At 30.9% G+C, this 18,261-nt stretch overlaps 1 protein-coding gene across 3 annotated transcripts in view; it reads right to left on the bottom strand.

The window, feature by feature from the left end:
* Positions 1-18,261, bottom strand: part of htt (huntingtin) — a 310,315-nt gene that overhangs the window by 223,372 nt on the left and 68,682 nt on the right. For all 3 annotated transcript variants that reach the window (XM_075355687.1, XM_075355696.1, XM_075355705.1), the window contains exons 10-12: positions 9,192-9,405; positions 7,462-7,739; positions 4,699-4,854 (exon numbers count right to left, since the gene is read on the bottom strand). In XM_075355687.1, coding sequence (XP_075211802.1) covers positions 4,699-4,854; positions 7,462-7,739; positions 9,192-9,405 — 648 coding nt within the window. The remainder of the gene's footprint in view (positions 1-4,698; positions 4,855-7,461; positions 7,740-9,191; positions 9,406-18,261) is intronic.

Raw genomic sequence — 18,261 nt, 5'->3', positions numbered from 1 at the left:
CTACAGTGCACACAGCCTAGAAATTGTGACATTCCTGAAAGGTGTGTTAATTAAAGAGATAATATTTTTGCAGGATTGTGACCTCCTACATCATTTGATCTCAGACCCACTCTCTTCATACAGACAATATCACTGAACACCAACCAATACTAATCTAACACACAATTACACAGACAGAACTGTCGATAAACATTCGCCACAATGAGACAAAAAGATTTCTCAAAACATACTGCAAACTGTATCTCACAAGATGATTCAATGTGTGCACTAATGTAAATATGAATGGCTCACAATTTCAACTTTTATTGTAATATACTCTTGATGTATATGATTTTAATATATATGCGATCAATGCATGGGTGGCATGATTTATTGAAAATACAGTATTTGCATTCAGTTATCCCACCTCATCAATTTTTTTTCAAATGAAACAGCTGAAGCTTAAACCAAGCCATTGTTAACATATTTTTAGAAATTAAGTAAGAATCAGTTCAAACTTAAAATAAATACAAGGGGAGATAGAAAAATTAAATGGTTGAGGTAACTGGACAAACCAACACCCATCCTTATCTCTTCGTATATATTAAGTTATTTATGTGTATATAATTCAGTAATATGAAATAACAGAAATAAGAGTAATAATAATAATACTGTTACACAACTTTCTTTTAATGATACAAATATAAAAAATTAAAATCAAATCTAATTCTAGAGAATGTGCCAACACAACTGAACATTTGCACAGTCATCACACATTCATGGTCAATGAAAACAAATACAAATGAACACATGTTCAAACTTTGTTTTCATAAATAATTTTCTGCAAACAAACATTTAGAAAAACCTATAGGTGGTGAATAAATCAATACAAAAAAAATATTGATGAATGGCTTAAAAGTGACAATAGTAAACTACAAATTACAGTTAGCCAATTTTAATTTAATGTTTTTCAGTTGCATACAAGAAACAGTTCACAAGGTGCAGAATTAGAATAAATACAATGGAAGTGAGAGACTGTGTTAACTCAATATGCTCCCTAAACCAACAGTGAAAAACGTTAAATTTTTCCACAATTACTTACCACAAAGAAGTTTACATGACAAAATAAAGTTATCAAAATAAAGTGTATCATGATTATTTATTAGTATAAAGAAACTAAAATAAAAAACACTGATAAAGAAAATAAAAGATACTCATCAGTTATTTTAAAAATGTTTACTTTTAACCTAGTACACATGTTAAAATATTATTTTTAAACAAACCTTCCAACTACTTTAATAACTCTAATTCACTACCATTATGGTTTTCATTTTATTTATTATTAACATTTCTAACAATTAATAAAATATTATATCAGTTGAATAAATAATTACAGATTATCTGTAATTTTGTATTAGAGGTATATACAGTAATTTAGCATGATTTCTGCACACACAGACTGCAAAACCCAGTAGTTGGACAGATGACGGCATGAGAAAGTAAAAATAGAAGGGATAATGAAACAATGAGACATAGCATGTCTCTTAGCTCTATAATAGGTATGACCACTTTATCCCTTATTTTATTTATAAAATATTTTATTTTTTATTTCCAAGAGCTCTATAGTTTAAGGTACACTTGTAATTATAAATTTTTCATTATCTGTATGTAAAATAATCAACCTTCAGTCTTAACTATTTTTTTTTCTTACCATACAAAACCTTTCCCGTGAGTGGATATATGTCTATAATAAATACATATATATTATTTATAATAAATATAAATAAAATAATACATAATAATAGTTTATATAAATAAATATGTGCGTGGATATGTCTAATCAGAAAAAAAATTTGTTGGCCTTCTCTTCTAAAATTTTCTAAAATTATTGATACATGATTTTGTTGAAAAGAATATCACTTTTCTCCAGCAAAATGTTTTGATCATCCTCAACACATTATCACCTAAACCCCATAATTTTTATCCTTCACATTTTTCTATTGAAATCAAAGCCAAAACTTAGATGTTCATTTTTTAATATCAACAGTAATGGCAATTAAAATTGTCATTAAGTAGTACAACTTAACGTAAACAGAATGACACAATATAGTAGAGTATGCAAATTAATCCGAACACAGATGTTATTTAATAAAAAGTAACTTTATTTAGACAAACGATCAAACCTCTACAATCTGTGAATACATAGGAATTAATATGTCCTCCTTTATTCTTAACGAATACATGTAAACAATTTTTCATTGATTCAACAAGACTATTAGACATTTCTTTTCATTCTACATCATGAAACCAAACCGGATAGTACTGCTTTAATCAGGTCAATTTGTGTAGTACAATTAACGTTTCAGAGTTTTTGACTATAGCACAAAGATTTTTTAATTGAGTTAAGTCTGGGGAGTTGCCTGCTACAGGAGCATGCTAATATCTTATTCTTCTAAAAAATTTGTCCACTTTTTGACAATATGGCATGGCACCAAATTTTGTTGGAACACTCTGTTGTTTGTGGGAATTTGTTTTGAAGTTATCCCACAACTCTTTCCTTTAGAATTTTGATATATCCATCTCTTTTCAACATACTATCTACAGGAAGTAATGAACAAAGTCCTTCAAATGTGAAACAACCCTAAAACATTTTTTTCTGGGGATGTTTAACTGATTGTTGGAAATGAGCTCGTAATGTATTTTCATCTGATTCTTTTCTAATATATGGAACCCTTCAACCCTGAATACAAAAATGTGACTCGGAAAACAAACAACATTTTTCCAATCTTCTTTGGTCCAATTAGCACGTGCTTGGCCAACAAAAGCCTTTTTTTGCATATTTGCATATTGCTGATGTTAAAAGCTGCTTTTTAGCTGGCCAATGAATTTCCCATCCAGCTGCAGGAAGTCAGTATCTAACAGTTGTTACTTGTAAAACTGTTCCACTGGCTGCTAATTTTTTAATTAAGTCCACGCCAGATAATTTTGGATCAAGTTTAGTTTTCCTCACTAATAACCAATCCTGTGTTGGAGTAGTTTTTCTTTTTACAGCCATATTTGCCTTTCCTTTGAGGTGAAAAGGAGCCAGTTTCATTGAATAGTTTTAAAATAGCATTCACTGTCCTTAGTCCAATGCCACACTTAAAAGCTGTGTCATTGTGTCATACTGGTATCCTCAGAAAGAGAAACAATTTTCAAACACTTTCTTGAAGTTATGTCAATCATTATACATTAAGACACAGAACAAAAAATTCAAAAATAAATTTTGTAGTAAAAAATTAAATGAAATTTCCCAAAACACTATTTAAAATATGAAAATTACTAAATAACCAAAAATAATAAACTCCCATTACATAGACAACTTAAAGAATGAGTGTGGTCAAAAAGTGTAGCCACAACATAGAAAACAAAACAATTCCTTGTGTTCAGATTAATTTGCATGCTACTACAGATCTTTAACAAATGTTGATGCCATCTGTGAAAACAACTCTACAAATCTCTCTTGATGTTGTCATCATCATTCAAACACTGGGTGAAATGCAACCTCTTCAGATGCACAAGCAAATGACAATCATTTGGCATATTTTTGTTTTGCCATATTATCACAATGGGAAAAGATATAATCGTCTGTTTTCACAGTGTTTTTATATCAACTGCATGCACCAAGTTGTCTCAGACAGACCTGCTGTGTACATCATCAACCACATTTTCACAAACTTCAGTGAACTATTCAACAGATTTTCTATTTCACTGCCCATCATTTACTAGCATTTAATCTGTTACATATAAGTTTTACTAATGTTTCTTTGTTTACACAATAAGATAATGTTTTCAGTTTCCATTCCATTGTCAGGATAAAACTAAATTTACATTTTGCACTAATCATTTTGAAAAAACAAATTTAATCACAAAAATTAAACGTGCAAAAAACTAGAGAGAATGAACCAAGAGTTATCAAGAACATAAAAAAATTTGAATACAGATTTCAACAAATTCAATTAAAAAATATTAAAGAATAATATTAATCCAAAAATAATATAAATATTTGCATAGCAGGTTTAATTGACTGACAGCACAGAAGTCGAGTGTACTGACAATGAATTCTTCCATTGTTAATAGGTGATTATTATCTTTATTTCACCTTCATTTGGTATCCTTCAATTACAGAATCTAATTCAATTATGTAATGTAATGTGCAGCTAGCATATTTCCATTATAATATCGATAAATAAAAATCATGTCTTCATTTGAAAAGTGAAATGGAATTTTTAGAAAATGATTCTTAAGTTCCTTAATTTTCAAAGCATAAAAATCTTCAACTGCACCTCATGAACCTTAATTTTGATCACTCGTTAAAACCGCCAACTTACCAAACAAGAAATTTCTCAATCGGTTTTTTTTCTACATAATGAAAACTATACCTTTTTATTTTTTTTTCAGTTTTTAAATTAACAAAATTAAATTTAAATAACAGTAGTAAACTAACATCTTGCTTAACTTTTCTTTTTACTTATTTTTAATAATCAATTTTGTTTCTAGGCATTTTCCAGTATTAAAATGATTCATATTTCGGTTACAAATTATATTATACTAATATTCTGCCATGTCTCAGTCTGTTTTGATTTAATAAAAGTCAAAACTTCACATTAAATAACAAAATGGTAAAAATACAAATAAATATGTTTACTAATGCTTACACAAGTGAATTGTTGTATTTACCTTAATGAGCCAATAAGGATTATTTGTAAGATCAGCAACAGCATGCAATAGAGGTACAGCAGCCTTACTATCTTTACTTGATAACAGAACTCCTAAACAAGTCTCAACTCCAGCCAATGTATGTCTGACACAAATTGCTGATTCATCCTCTAAACCCTAAAAATAAAATTCTTGTTATCATTAGAAATTTTCATATAATAATTACCTTTAATCCATCCTGGTTTTTAATACAAGTTATTTTTAGATAATATATTCTTGATTAAAAAGAATCTTGACAGTTTATCACATTATAATATAATAAAGTTGGCTGGTGTGTTACAATTAATAGCTGCCAACAAAAACCATACAAACATACAAGTTTAAATAAAAGGTGCTTTTCAAATCCAAAACTATCAGACAACATATTGTTAACATGTTTTATAATTAATTTGGTTCATTCATGAATGGTTTTTGTTGGAAGTTATTAAATGTATATCTATGTCTTGATAATGTTACTGTAATGTAATGTCAACATAAAACTTATTCTCCATTTCGGTACAAAGGAATTTTTCACTCTCCCACTTTTAAATGTATTTACTTTTAATTTGTAAAAGTGTAAGATAAATTTAAAAAAAAACAACATAATATTGTGTTCATATTACTGAAGAAAGCAATAATTCAGATTCCTTGAAGATTGGCAAAGATAACATAATAATTACAATTCTAATTATTAAAAACTGCACATTATTTCTAAATATTTAATCAATATTAATTAATTAACTCAATATTCTACTTTATTAACTTTTTGAATGATACAGAAAATTATGATGTGTAACCAAGTTACAACTTGTATAAAGCAGCTATCCTAGTCCTTCCATATGAATTCCTTATTACATCCTCAGGCACCATCAGTTCAAAAGTATAACTCACCTCTGCTGGGTATTGAGAGTATTAGGGAAGAGAAATTAAAAAAAAATTTCATATAAGATCCTTGCTGAATAAATAAAACACTGTGCTAAATCACATCGCATGCACAAGCATAATGTCACAAGCATCACACCACCCATCACAAAATTGGAAAGCAAATAATAACCAATACTTATATTAGAAAACTTTTGTAATTATAATTGAAAAATACAAATTCAAATACAAGTATCTTTCATTGTTACAATTCATCCCCTTTTTTTTTATTCTTGGTCAATTAGCTGCCATAATCAAAAAGAATGTAGGTGACTGACCTGAAAAACAATTTATTCCTGTAACTGGGATAATTATTCACATGACAACAACCACCCCATAAATGGGTTACACAGGAAAGTGGTTTAATATTACTTTCTTCACAAAGTCATTTACATTTTATAATAAATAAAAAGAAAAAATAAGTTGAGCGTGAACAGTGAAATACTGAAAAAAAGGTTTTCGGATTTGGTATTCTTCAATTACAGAATCTAATTCAATTCCTAATGTGCAGCTAGCATATTTCCATTATAATATCGATAAATAAAAATCATGTCTTCATTTGAAAAGTGAAATGGAATTTTTAGAAAATGATTCTTAAGTTCCTTAATTTTCAAAGCATAAAAATCTTCAACTGCACTTCATGAACCTTAATTTTGATCAGTCGTTAAAACCGCCAACTTACCAAACAAGAAATTTCTCAATCGGTTTTTTCAAAACTGTTTCTACATAATGAAAACTATACCTTTTTATTTATTTTTTTTTTTAGTTTTTAAATTAACAAAATTAAATTTAAATAACAGTAGTAAACTAACATCTTCCTTAACTTTTCTTTTTACTTATTTTTAATAATCAATTTTGTTTCTAGGCATTTTCCGGTATTAAAATTATTCATATTTCGGTTACAAATTATATTATACTAATATTCTGCCATGTCTCAGTCTGTTTTGATTTAATAAAAGTCAATCTCTTAAACTGTTCTTCATGTTTAGTCGACATTACTTACATAGATTAACTATTCTTCATGTTTAGTCGACATTACTTACATAGATTTTCTCAGAATCAAATACTGTAGAAATATTGCTGCAAAATTTTGTTTACTGACATTTTAATAAAGTACTGTACCCTTAATATAAGTTTCAGAAATTTTAGTATAGCTTCATTTTACCTCAGACAAAAAATAGAGCAAATTTTTTCAACTATAACTTGAAAATGAAGCATTTCTGAGCTCATGTTTATATAAACTTTTTTCTTTATTTTCATTTGTAGAACATGTCCTGAAATTCTTTCTATTTCTTTATGAGACAACCTGTACATTTTCCTTAACTTAGTAGAGATAACGCTCACACATTAAGGTACATTAAATGACAAAAACTGATATATGAATGACAGTCACTTCATAAATAACACTCATATATACAATAATGATTTAGTTCCATTTCTGTAGCTGATAAGTAGTCATTAAGATGATATATAAAAATACTAATTACACCCTTGTCTAGTTAAAAGATAAAAAGAAGGACTTTCAAAAAATTGATACAGGAGACCCAATAATTGAATAAATTAACATTAAGTTAACTGAATAAATGGCAAATAAATATTAAAACTAATAAACAATTCTAGTTCAAAATAGGAAAGTTTTGTTATATTATTAAAAAATGTTAAATGCCTATTCAAATAATGAATAAAAATAATTTATTACATCAAAAATGTTTTAAAGTATATCTAAAGCAAAAATTCGTGTTTACAAGGGTAAAATATTTATTACTGAATATTTATTAAGAAATGTCATTAATGCTTTGCAATAATTAAAAAAATTTATGTTACCTGAATGAGGAAAGATAAAAGAGTTGACAGCTCTATTGGTTTACTGGTGATAGGTTGAATATTACTTCCAACACAACTACTGGCACAAGAAATCACATTACTTGTCTCAACAGCTGAATCACATGTAGATAAATTACCATTGGACCAGTCAGAGAAACTGGCCCTACCTTCATACAAAGTCGATCTGATAATATATCCAATTAAAGTCATGGTCAAACCACGTAACTGCTGATCAGCATGAGTCGCAAATATCAGTACATCACTAATGTGGGAAAATCCTTAACACAAAAATTATTTACTTCAGTTACCTAAAATATTCTTACTTCACAACAATTAACAGTCCATAGCAATATCTTAAATATGCAGAAAAGAAATATGTAAATATAATAAAAATATTTCAGACAAGAAAAAATTTACACAAAATATAGTTAATTTTTGTAACACATCTAAACTGCTCATCAAAGACAATATATTAACTAGAACAACTAATCATAAGTGGGACTGTCAAAAGGAACTATTTGATGGTACAACAATATATGCAGCTTTTCATAACGTAACATCCAGGAAAAAAATTCATTAAAATTAATTTTTATATGCTTAAATCTTATTTAACATATTTGTCGGATCATACAAATTGTGTTGTAATTATACTTGCCTTTGAATCAGATCACAACAATCTACATGATAGGCAGATATTCTTTTTGGCTTGAAATAATATGGTGAAGTATGATTAGCTCTTATTTATTGCTCTAGGTTCTTATTAGAGTACATCATACAATGGTGTGTTTTTTGCTTATTCTCTGTACAATTGTGCATTTTTTAAAGATTTTACTACTTTTTTTATATATTTAAAAGTTATTCTCTTATGTTAAATGTATTTTCAATATTTTAGATTTATTTTAATGAAAAAATATTTTTAATTATTTAAAAGCACATTTATATCCAGTAAAAATTTCTTTCTTACATTTTCTCTATCTAAGATTTTTTTGTCTGTAAAATTAAAGTAAAGTTTTTCATTAATATTTTTAAAGAATTATTTCCCCAAATATGGAATAATCATTCCAATTTTTCTTCTGATAATTTTCTAATTTTCAGTTTTATTTTAATTATACTTCCATTTTTATCACCAGTTCTCCAGTTTTATATGCAAATTAGAAACATAATTTAAACAAAAAAAGTTTTTTTCTAAAAAAAATCTATATTGTGCTAAAGCTGTTCAATTTTTTTTTACTATGCATTTGAACAAATATTTCAGATATGATTATTTTGAATATTAGTATTACTGCTTAAAAAACTGATAAATAAAATGTTATATTTTTGAACATAACTGAAGGAAGATGAAGTTCATACCTACATGGACCTGGCATAATCCAGCACATACAAAAGACATAGCTACCACACTTATTGAATATATTTACAATTTGTTATTGCTCCTAATTATTTGGAAATTATGGGAGAACTTCTTTTTCATAGATGACTTACTTATTTGGAATTAGTGCCATTTATTATTACAAGTAACAGTAAAATATTTTGAAATAATAAAAAAATAGATAAATAAGAATGATTTATCACCTAAATACCATTATAAGTATCAAAGCAATTTCCTACTCTTTATTAATATAAAATACTGTACAATAGTAGTAATAAAATTTAAAAAAAGAAATAAAGGTAAAATGGTTTAACCAAGTAATATTTAGTTTTGTAAAAATAATTTTTTTTAAATCTCATACCAGAGACTGTAGCTTGATATCTGCGAGCTACATTCATTAAAAAGACTCGAGGCATGAGATTAATAACTTGACTAAGGCAACTCAAAGCAAGAGCACGAACACTAACTCTCACACGAGGTCCACCTTGGTCTGGGCAAAGAAATTTAGCAGCCAGATGTCGTGCACAGTAGACAAGTGTAGGATCAGTATCTAGTACAGACCCAATATCCCATACCTACAGAACAAAATAATTACGGTTAATAAATAGTAATTAGTATAATTTACTTAATCTCAATGACTTGTCTATTATATTAAATAGCCATAAGAAACAAAACAATAAGTCAACTTATAATCATACTTAGTTAATAAAAAAAATATGGAAAGTCAATTAGAACCACTGACCTTGTGAGAATAACAAAATGAGTCCGAGTCCTTTACTTATTTTCCAGGAAAGTGATGTTATTCATTATTTACTGAATCACAGTGTATAATAAAGCTTTCTGCTGAATAGAAGTAATTCATATAATCCACTGATTCTTAATGTATTGCTTCTTAAAAGCAATACATTGCTGTTATTATTATTACATAACTGTTATTATTGTTATTACTTATTTATTATTTGTTGCTTTACACTATATTCATAAAACAACTGAGGCACAAAGCCAGCAGATAATTTTCTTTGTGAGTAATAAAATTCACTACACGACCAGCTGTAAGATGATTAGTGAAGATGTCAGTTATAGGGTTCAATATTAACTGTATTTTTATTGGTCTGGAAAGCTGTTATAAAAAACATGTTAGGTTGATGAAGAGGGTAATGGGAAACTACTTCACTCCTAAATTTCTTCCAAGTGCCTTGTGTCAGGTTGCTTATAAAGCTTTTGGTCATAGCACTTAAACAAATACATAAACAGCTTACATGAAAAACATTTACCAAACTGTAAAAAAGGGAAAAAGTGGTTGATATAAAATTCAAGTAAAAAATAAAACTGTTACATCTCTCTGCTTCATTTATCAATTACTTTTAGAAATGGCACTTATCCTAACTATTATAATGAAAATTTACTTATAAATAAATAAGACCAACCAAGTTCAATTTTTAACAAAAAAAATATGTCTAATAAAAAACTGTTTTTTGATTATTGGAATCCAAATTTCAATGGTATATTTTAACACTGTATTACATAAAATGAACACATTATAGCAACAAATTTTTAATTCAGATGTATACATGAACAGAAATAAAATTCTTTTAATCTACGTATAAACAATCTCAATCTCATTCAAAATGTAACAAGATTTTACCCAATAATTTTTTTTAAATCAATACATAATTACATTAAATAATATATAAGATGTATATTAAATATAAATTAAAAAGAACATATAAGGAATGAATAAGTATAAAACTCTATGGACAGAATTTGGATAATCTATTATTTGACTGAAAGGATCACAGAAAATCCTTGATTAGAACAGGATCACAAAAATAACCATTAAAAACTCCATATTAATATGGAAAAATAATTAAAATACAAAAGTAAATAAATGAAGATAATAAATAAAAACAGTAGAAATTGAAATAATAATTTTTTTCATTAATGAAAACTCAATAAGAATTAATTAAGAGTACAGTGAATGTTACACAAGGATCCCGAAAATTAGGATTTTTTAATTACATTAACAATAATTATAAACTCAAGAGAATAATATCAGTTATGTAAACAAAAAAATTTTAATCTGGTTTTAAATAAACTAGTTAAAAGATCTTACAATTATCTTTATTATGACAAAAACAGCAAAATTATTAATTACAGAGTCTAGCAGAATAATCTGACAATTTTATAATCAACATTATGTTGGTATAATAACTGTCAATGAGAATGCCGGACCACTGTCCCAACAAGCACTAGTCATACCACTTTAGTTGCCATCAAGTCAGGCGAACAGGTCAGGTGAACATTGTGCGTATGTGATTGAAGCCTATTTTAAAAATAACAATTCCCTTATCACTACACAGTGTTAATATCTCTGAAATTTTAATTTAAATCGAAACACATCTGTTTCCAGTAGGAATACAATAACACTGTGGGAAAAAAACTTTCAAAACACATCGTCTACTTAAAAATGAAATCAACTAGATGAAATCACTGTGTAAGAACGCCCAAAAACACTGGTGATGTAAGGTTAGTTGTAACGCAGTGTCTATGAGTTCAGCAGTGAGGCATGCTGCTGCACTAGGTATTTCTGACTGAAGCATAAGAAGAATTCTCCATTTCACCCCTAGAAGAGGATGTTAGTGCGGGAACTCAGTGTAAAGGACTGGGTGTCTCGTAAAGCAGCATGCGAGTTCATCCCCAAAAATGTCCACCACGATGCCATTATTCTTTCGAATGACAAGGCACATTATCACCTCTGTGGATGTGTCAATAAACAGAATTACCATTACTGGGCTGCCAAAAATAACCCACCAGCGACTACTTCACAGTCAATATGTGTGATATGCAGTTTCCAGGTTCAAAATAATATGCCCATATTTTTTGGAGGAGTCAAATCACATAGTAACAATAATGGCCATGTAATGATGTTGTGTAACCTTTTGCTACTGAAACTGAATGAGCTTGGTGATGAAATTTGGTTCCAACAAACTGAAACCACTGTCCAAATGGTGAGAATTTCCATGGATGTTCTTTGAGAAACCTTTCCAGGACATTTGATTTCACAACAAGGCAACATTCCCTGGCCAATGCAATCATTCATCTGACCTGGTCATTTGTGACTTTTTCCTTTGGGGCTATCTTAAAAATAAAGTCTACTGCGGTTGACCACATTCAATTGCAGAACTCAAGGAAACCATTCAATGTAAAATTGCAGCAATTCCATGAGCAATGATCGAGCGAGCAATGACAAATTTTAAAAAGAGGTTAAATAGGTGCGTGAGGAAAAACAAGAAACATTTGGACAACATAATTTTCAAGTAAAATATGTTATATTGAAAGTAAAACTGAATAAATTGCTTTTTAATCTGTTAAACATTAAACTCTGTAAAACTATGAAATACTGAAATACATTTTTGTTATTTTTTCTCAAAAATCATTAGATCATTCTGCCAGATCCTATATAAACGGATGGAAAAGTTAGAATTTTTAATTAACTAAATATTGTTCTATATGACCAATATGGCTTACGGGCACCAAACAATGATTTTTTTTCTTTTATTTTACTTCTAATTGGAGCTGGATCTGTTTTAATTATGAACACAGCCCCAAGGGAAAATCATAGGGTTTTCATCCTTGCACTTCCTCTGCCATCTTCATGCAGATAAATGTCACCAACACCTTCAAAACTGTGTGCCACACTGTTTGTTCTGCAGTATAGTCCCCATGATGTTATTGGGGGCAAGAATGCCAAATTCTCTCAGGCACGCTTTCCTGTGCTGCAACAACCTATTGCAGTCTAACATGGTTTGTTCTGTAGTGTCCTCCCTTCCATAACAATCACATTCAGCAGAGAGTCTCAATGGCTGCATGTACAGATATGCTTTAAAGCAACTATGACAAGGATAGTTGCACAGCAACTATCCTTGTTGCTGTGTTATCCACTCAGCAACAAGGATAACACACACCCAAGCTCCACATACTTGCAGTCTTTTTTCCCTGTTTAGCCTCCAGGAATCACCTTCACGTATTACTTCAGAGGATGAATGAGGATATGTATGAGTGTAAGTGAAGTGTAGTCTTGCACAGTCTCAGGTCGACCATTTCTGTGGTTAATTGAAACCCAACCACCAAAGAACACTGGTAACCACAATCTAGTATTCAAATCCATACAAAAGTAACTGCCTTTACTAGGATTTGAACGTTGGAACTATCGACTTCAAAATCAGCTGATTTGCGAAGATGTGTCCACCACTAGACTACCCCATGGGTACATACTTGCAGTCCAGCCAAAACTGAGAGTCCAGGAATTAGTTTATGGGTCCATCTACCCCACAGACTATCCCCTTGTTGACAGATCCCACCCCTCCTGTCACCTGTGAATAAGTAATGCAACCACCTCCATCTTACTTACCCCCTGGTAAATTGCCTACCTCTTCCAATTAAGGAAGTAGAGTAGTGCAAGTCAAGCCACACTTCACAGGCAACATCATCTGAGATGATCCTGAACCCACAGCATACCTGAAGTGAAACAGCCCTGCAAACCCAGTTAAGAATTGCCCATGCTCTTCCCTTTTCTGGCGCAACAGACCAGGCTGGTGCTATGTACAATATTTTTGAAAGCATCACCTATGACAAAACCCTCTGGTTTAATGTACGGGGACCCCTGATGTTGGTCATTATCTGATTATGGTTGCTATTTTTTCCACCTTCTGTGACACCTCAGTCAGGTATCTTAGGAATGAAGCATTTTTGTCTGTACATACACAAATATAATTCACTACAGGAGAAGGGCTTCCATCCCTAAATGAGATTGGAATGAGCTTCCCCCTGCCTGAGACAACAACTACTTGAGCCTTCTTGGGTGAAAGCTGCAGCTATACACACATAAGAAGGTCTTATTCATCACCTCATTGCTAGTGTCCCTTGCCACCTGTTCTGACTTTTCCATTACAATCACAGCCAAGTTATTAGCAAATATGGTCACAGCTGTCCTTTCAGGAAGCAACAAACAAGACTTTTCATAAGCAATATTTCACAATGTTGGATCTAGCATCAAGTCATGTGGAACACTGCAACTCATCCTGATCCACATCTCTATCTTGGAGGAACTGCCCACAGCCAACCTTTTAGTGAGATCAAACAATGATCTGTTGCCTACTTTTGTGTTCTGAAATAATTTGACTTTTTGGTAGAATCCATGATATAATATTTCAAACAGGAATAGACGTAATATTGCAATTTTTATTATACATAAATCACATAAAGTGGTTATATATAACCAATATTTTCAATTACATTGCCAATATTTCCAAAAATAAACTTCTTTCGTGTTTTAAGTAAAATATGCAGGCCTTCCCTCAAGGGAGTACTGTCTTTTTGGTTACATCAACATAATAAATATTTAATAATAATTTCAAGCTTAGTGCAATATTAACCCTGCACCATGTGTGCAGGCAGTGTTTGGACTTTGTATTATTTTTGTCTGCGACATCTCTTGGCTATCACCTGTGACTGGAAGCGACATCAGATCCTTAACTACATCTTCCCTCACAAGATGGCGCTGCTACTCGTTTCAGCAACTTATCTGTGAAGAACAAGTCAATCATGAATGGAGGTTGTTCCCGAGTGCACAGTTGAGCTGTCCTAACACTGCAACATAGCCACCAAAGTGGTCTGAACATAGCAGTGTGCACAAAATCTAAGTGCATGTTTTTACTGACAAATTGTACTTTGCTTTTACAATTTTTTATTACTATAAACATTATTCTTGTGAACTATTAAAAATTTAGATGAAACAAAAACATTAGGCCTAAATTTCTTTCTTTTACTTCAGGGCTAAACAAATGTATAGAACAGCAGAAGAGATTCAATGCTGCCTCAGAGAATTAAATCAGGAAGAGGAAAGAGGCAATGACAGTTCTGATTCAGAAGATGGCATTGATTATGAGCCTCAAGGAGTGATAATCAATGCTGATAATCAATCCAGTGATTCTGATCAATCACAGAAATGTTACAGGAGAAGGAATGGAAGAAGATAATTTGAGGTTTTACAGATAAGAATGACTATACCCTTTGGATTAGTGTACAGTTAATCTCTAGTTGGGAATTGTAGGACTAGATCAAGAAATTTAATAAAAATTTTTCCAGAAACCAAGGGTCCAGCACAGCACCCTTAAACCTATTGATGTGTTCGTAAAAATTATAACTCTTGAAATGATAGATAACATCATAAAATCCACACAATGTGAAGGAAAAAGCTAAAAGTAAACCAAGGGAAAATTAGGGGCCTCTGAGTGAAAGGGACTTCAAAAAGATGTCTCGATCCAAACTTATGGCCTTTATGGGAGCATTATTTTTGATATCAATAAAAAAAAAAATTGCTCTGTTTTGGAACTGTGGGCAAGTTTTGGCACTGAAATAAGATCCTCTGAGCTAATTATAGCAGCAGGCAGTTTTTGTTTTTGATAATGTGTTTGCATTTTCATGTTGTCAGAACCAGAAAGGATTGGGAAATAACAGACAAATTGGCAACAACTAGGGAATTTCATTCTGATTTTGTTACAAACTGCCAAAGTTGGTACAATGAGAGTGAATATGTCAACTGATGAAATGCTAGTTGCGATGCAGGGCCACTGGAGCTCAACACAATACATGCCACTAAAACCAGCAAAGTCTGTCACAAAATTTTATGCATTACGTGATCCCAAAACATGTTACACTTTAAACTTGGAAATATACTGCGGTAGGCAAAAAGATGGTCCATTTCAAATTCAAACAAACTTTTAGATGTCATAAAACGTTTAATTATTCCAATATAAAAAGCAACTAGATTTTTCTATGAGTATTACTCCGAATCAGGACTCAACTACTACAGCAGTTTTGTTGACCAAATATTAGCTCCAACAAGTTTGACATTTTTAGGAACGGTGAACAAAAATAAAAGTGAAATTCCCTTTGAATTTCTCACGGATCCCTCCTTCCTTGTAGATTCAATTATTTTTGGATTCCAATACAACAGGAAACTCATGTCATATGAACCAAAGAGGAAAAAATAGTCCTACTAATTTCAACAACGCACGACAATATAGACCCAAAAACCTGAAAGCTAACAATGATTATTATAATAAAACAAAAGAGGAGATCAATTCTATTGATCAGTTGTATTCCTTGTATTTAAAAAAAAACAAGGAGATGGCCTCTTGCTGTATTTTTTTCATGAACATAATTAAGCCAGAGTCAATTCATTCACAATTCATCTTATCTACTACCCAGAAATTGTTGAAAAAAGGAAGAACAAGAAGATAATATCTTGCTGAATTAGGTAAAGAGTTGATGAAGAGCAACTTGAAACAAAAGGCAACACTTTTGTCACTACCAACAGACATAACAGGGTTTTTAGAGAACTATTGCAAAAACTTAACTACATAAAACAAATGGACATCTAAAAAAAAGATTATTTTATTTGTGGAACACACAAAAGTATAAAGACTCGTGTTACAAGTGATATTTGCCAACAGAATCTGTTTGGAATCCATAAAGTTACCTGTGAGCTATTCAATCATGTCTTGTGATGAAGAGGAAGACTGAAAATCTTTTTTTTGGGCAAAAAATATTTTTATGTCATCATCGCCCAGAAAACAAAAACACAAAAAAAATATAAAATCTAATAAAAAAACAAAAACTGTAATTTTTTAATAAACACTTAAACTAAAATATTAAAAACAAAATAAAAAACTTAAATTAAAATATTAAACCCAAAAACATACAACTAACTACTAATACAGATAACATACTAAAAAATTAATTCTAACTACTATTACAGATAAAAACTTTTAAAAAAAAATTTTACAAACTCTGACAGGGAATGTAAAGGGCTCCTTCTCAAATAACAGAAAGAATAAAAATATAACATAAAATTCAGTATAATAAAAAAAATATAACAATATTAAAAAGTATGTAAAATACCAACACGTCTAAGAAATAAAAAACACCTGGTCCAAAACTTCTTTATCACTGTCTAGGATTCGACGAATGTTTCTGAGCAATTTAAATTTATGACACAAGGCCACATAACATATACAATCCACAATGATGTGGCATACAGTCAAGCAGCGGTTGCATCGTACACATATTGGTGTATTTACTGCTGACATCAGAAACCCGTGAGTGACTCTGGTATGGCCTAACCCCACAATCGACAAAGGACCACTTCCTCTCGATGTAGTTTTCTGAATGATGAGTCCCATGGCAACACAGTGAGTTTAATGTACCGAAGTTTATTATCCACTCTGGCAGTCCAGTTGTCTTGCTACTTTTCTCAAAGAGTGTATTTTACACAATAAAATCTCATGTAGTAACAAGAGTAATGAAGGAAGGTTGACTACATGCGTCTTTAGCAGCGGAATCTGCACATTCATTGCCCACAATTCCTTCATGGCCAGGGATCCAGCAGAAACTCACTTGTGTGCTGCGATGGTACAACTCAGCAATTGCATTATAAATTTCGGTGATCACAGGATGTCTAGAGTAAAAATCTTCTACAACTTGTAGTGCACTAAACGAGTTGCTACAAATAAGGATATGATGGTATTTTGGATTAACAATATTCAAAGCCTTATTGATAGCATAAAGTTCAGCAATAAATACATTTGTAATACTAGGCAGATCTAACACATACATTCTGCTATTAAGAACAAATGTGCGTCCAAAAATATCATTCTGTTTCGATCCACCTGTATATACTACTGTGTCTGGGTTTATTTTGGAGAGGATATGGTGAAACATTTGCTGAAAGACAATAGGTGGGTTGATTGTTTCTTGTATATGGAAGATCAAAAATAAAATTTATAGGGTTGATTCTCTGTGGAGGATATGAACAGGGAAACGTTGGTAAAATAGAAAGTATGTCAATGTTTAAAAGGTGTAGTAACCGCTGGGTACGAACACCCATAGGTACAGTATAATGTGGGTGGTCTTCATACCTCAGTAAATTAGGATTCGCAAGAACTGCGGCAGCAGCAACAAGGCATTAGCGGAGTAGGAAAGCGTTTTGAATAGCTGCTTCCAGTAACACTAAATGGTCAATGGAAGAATGTCCTTGGCGGAAATTACTGTTCTGGACATAAATGGCCATGTCTCCTCTAAGTACCATGTAAGCCTGCAGTTCACCATTCTCTCCATCACTTTACATAAAACACTTGTCAAAGAGATAGGGCAGTAGCTTGAGGGACTTGCTTTGTCTTTACCAGGTTTAAGTACTACTACGACAACAGCTTCTGACCAGACTGAAGGGAAAACTTGTGAGGAGAATAGACTATTATAAATTCACAATAGGTGTTGTAGCACCAAATTAGGAAGGTGTGAGAGCATAGTGAGACAAATGTTTTCAGGTCCTGGGGAGGTATCACATGAGTTTTAAGAGCATGTAACAA

This window comes from Lycorma delicatula, chromosome 1 (assembly GCF_047948215.1).
Source record: "Lycorma delicatula isolate Av1 chromosome 1, ASM4794821v1, whole genome shotgun sequence".
In the NCBI taxonomy this organism is placed as follows: Eukaryota; Metazoa; Arthropoda; class Insecta; order Hemiptera; family Fulgoridae; genus Lycorma; species Lycorma delicatula.
This window is presented reverse-complemented; position numbering and strand designations above follow the sequence as displayed.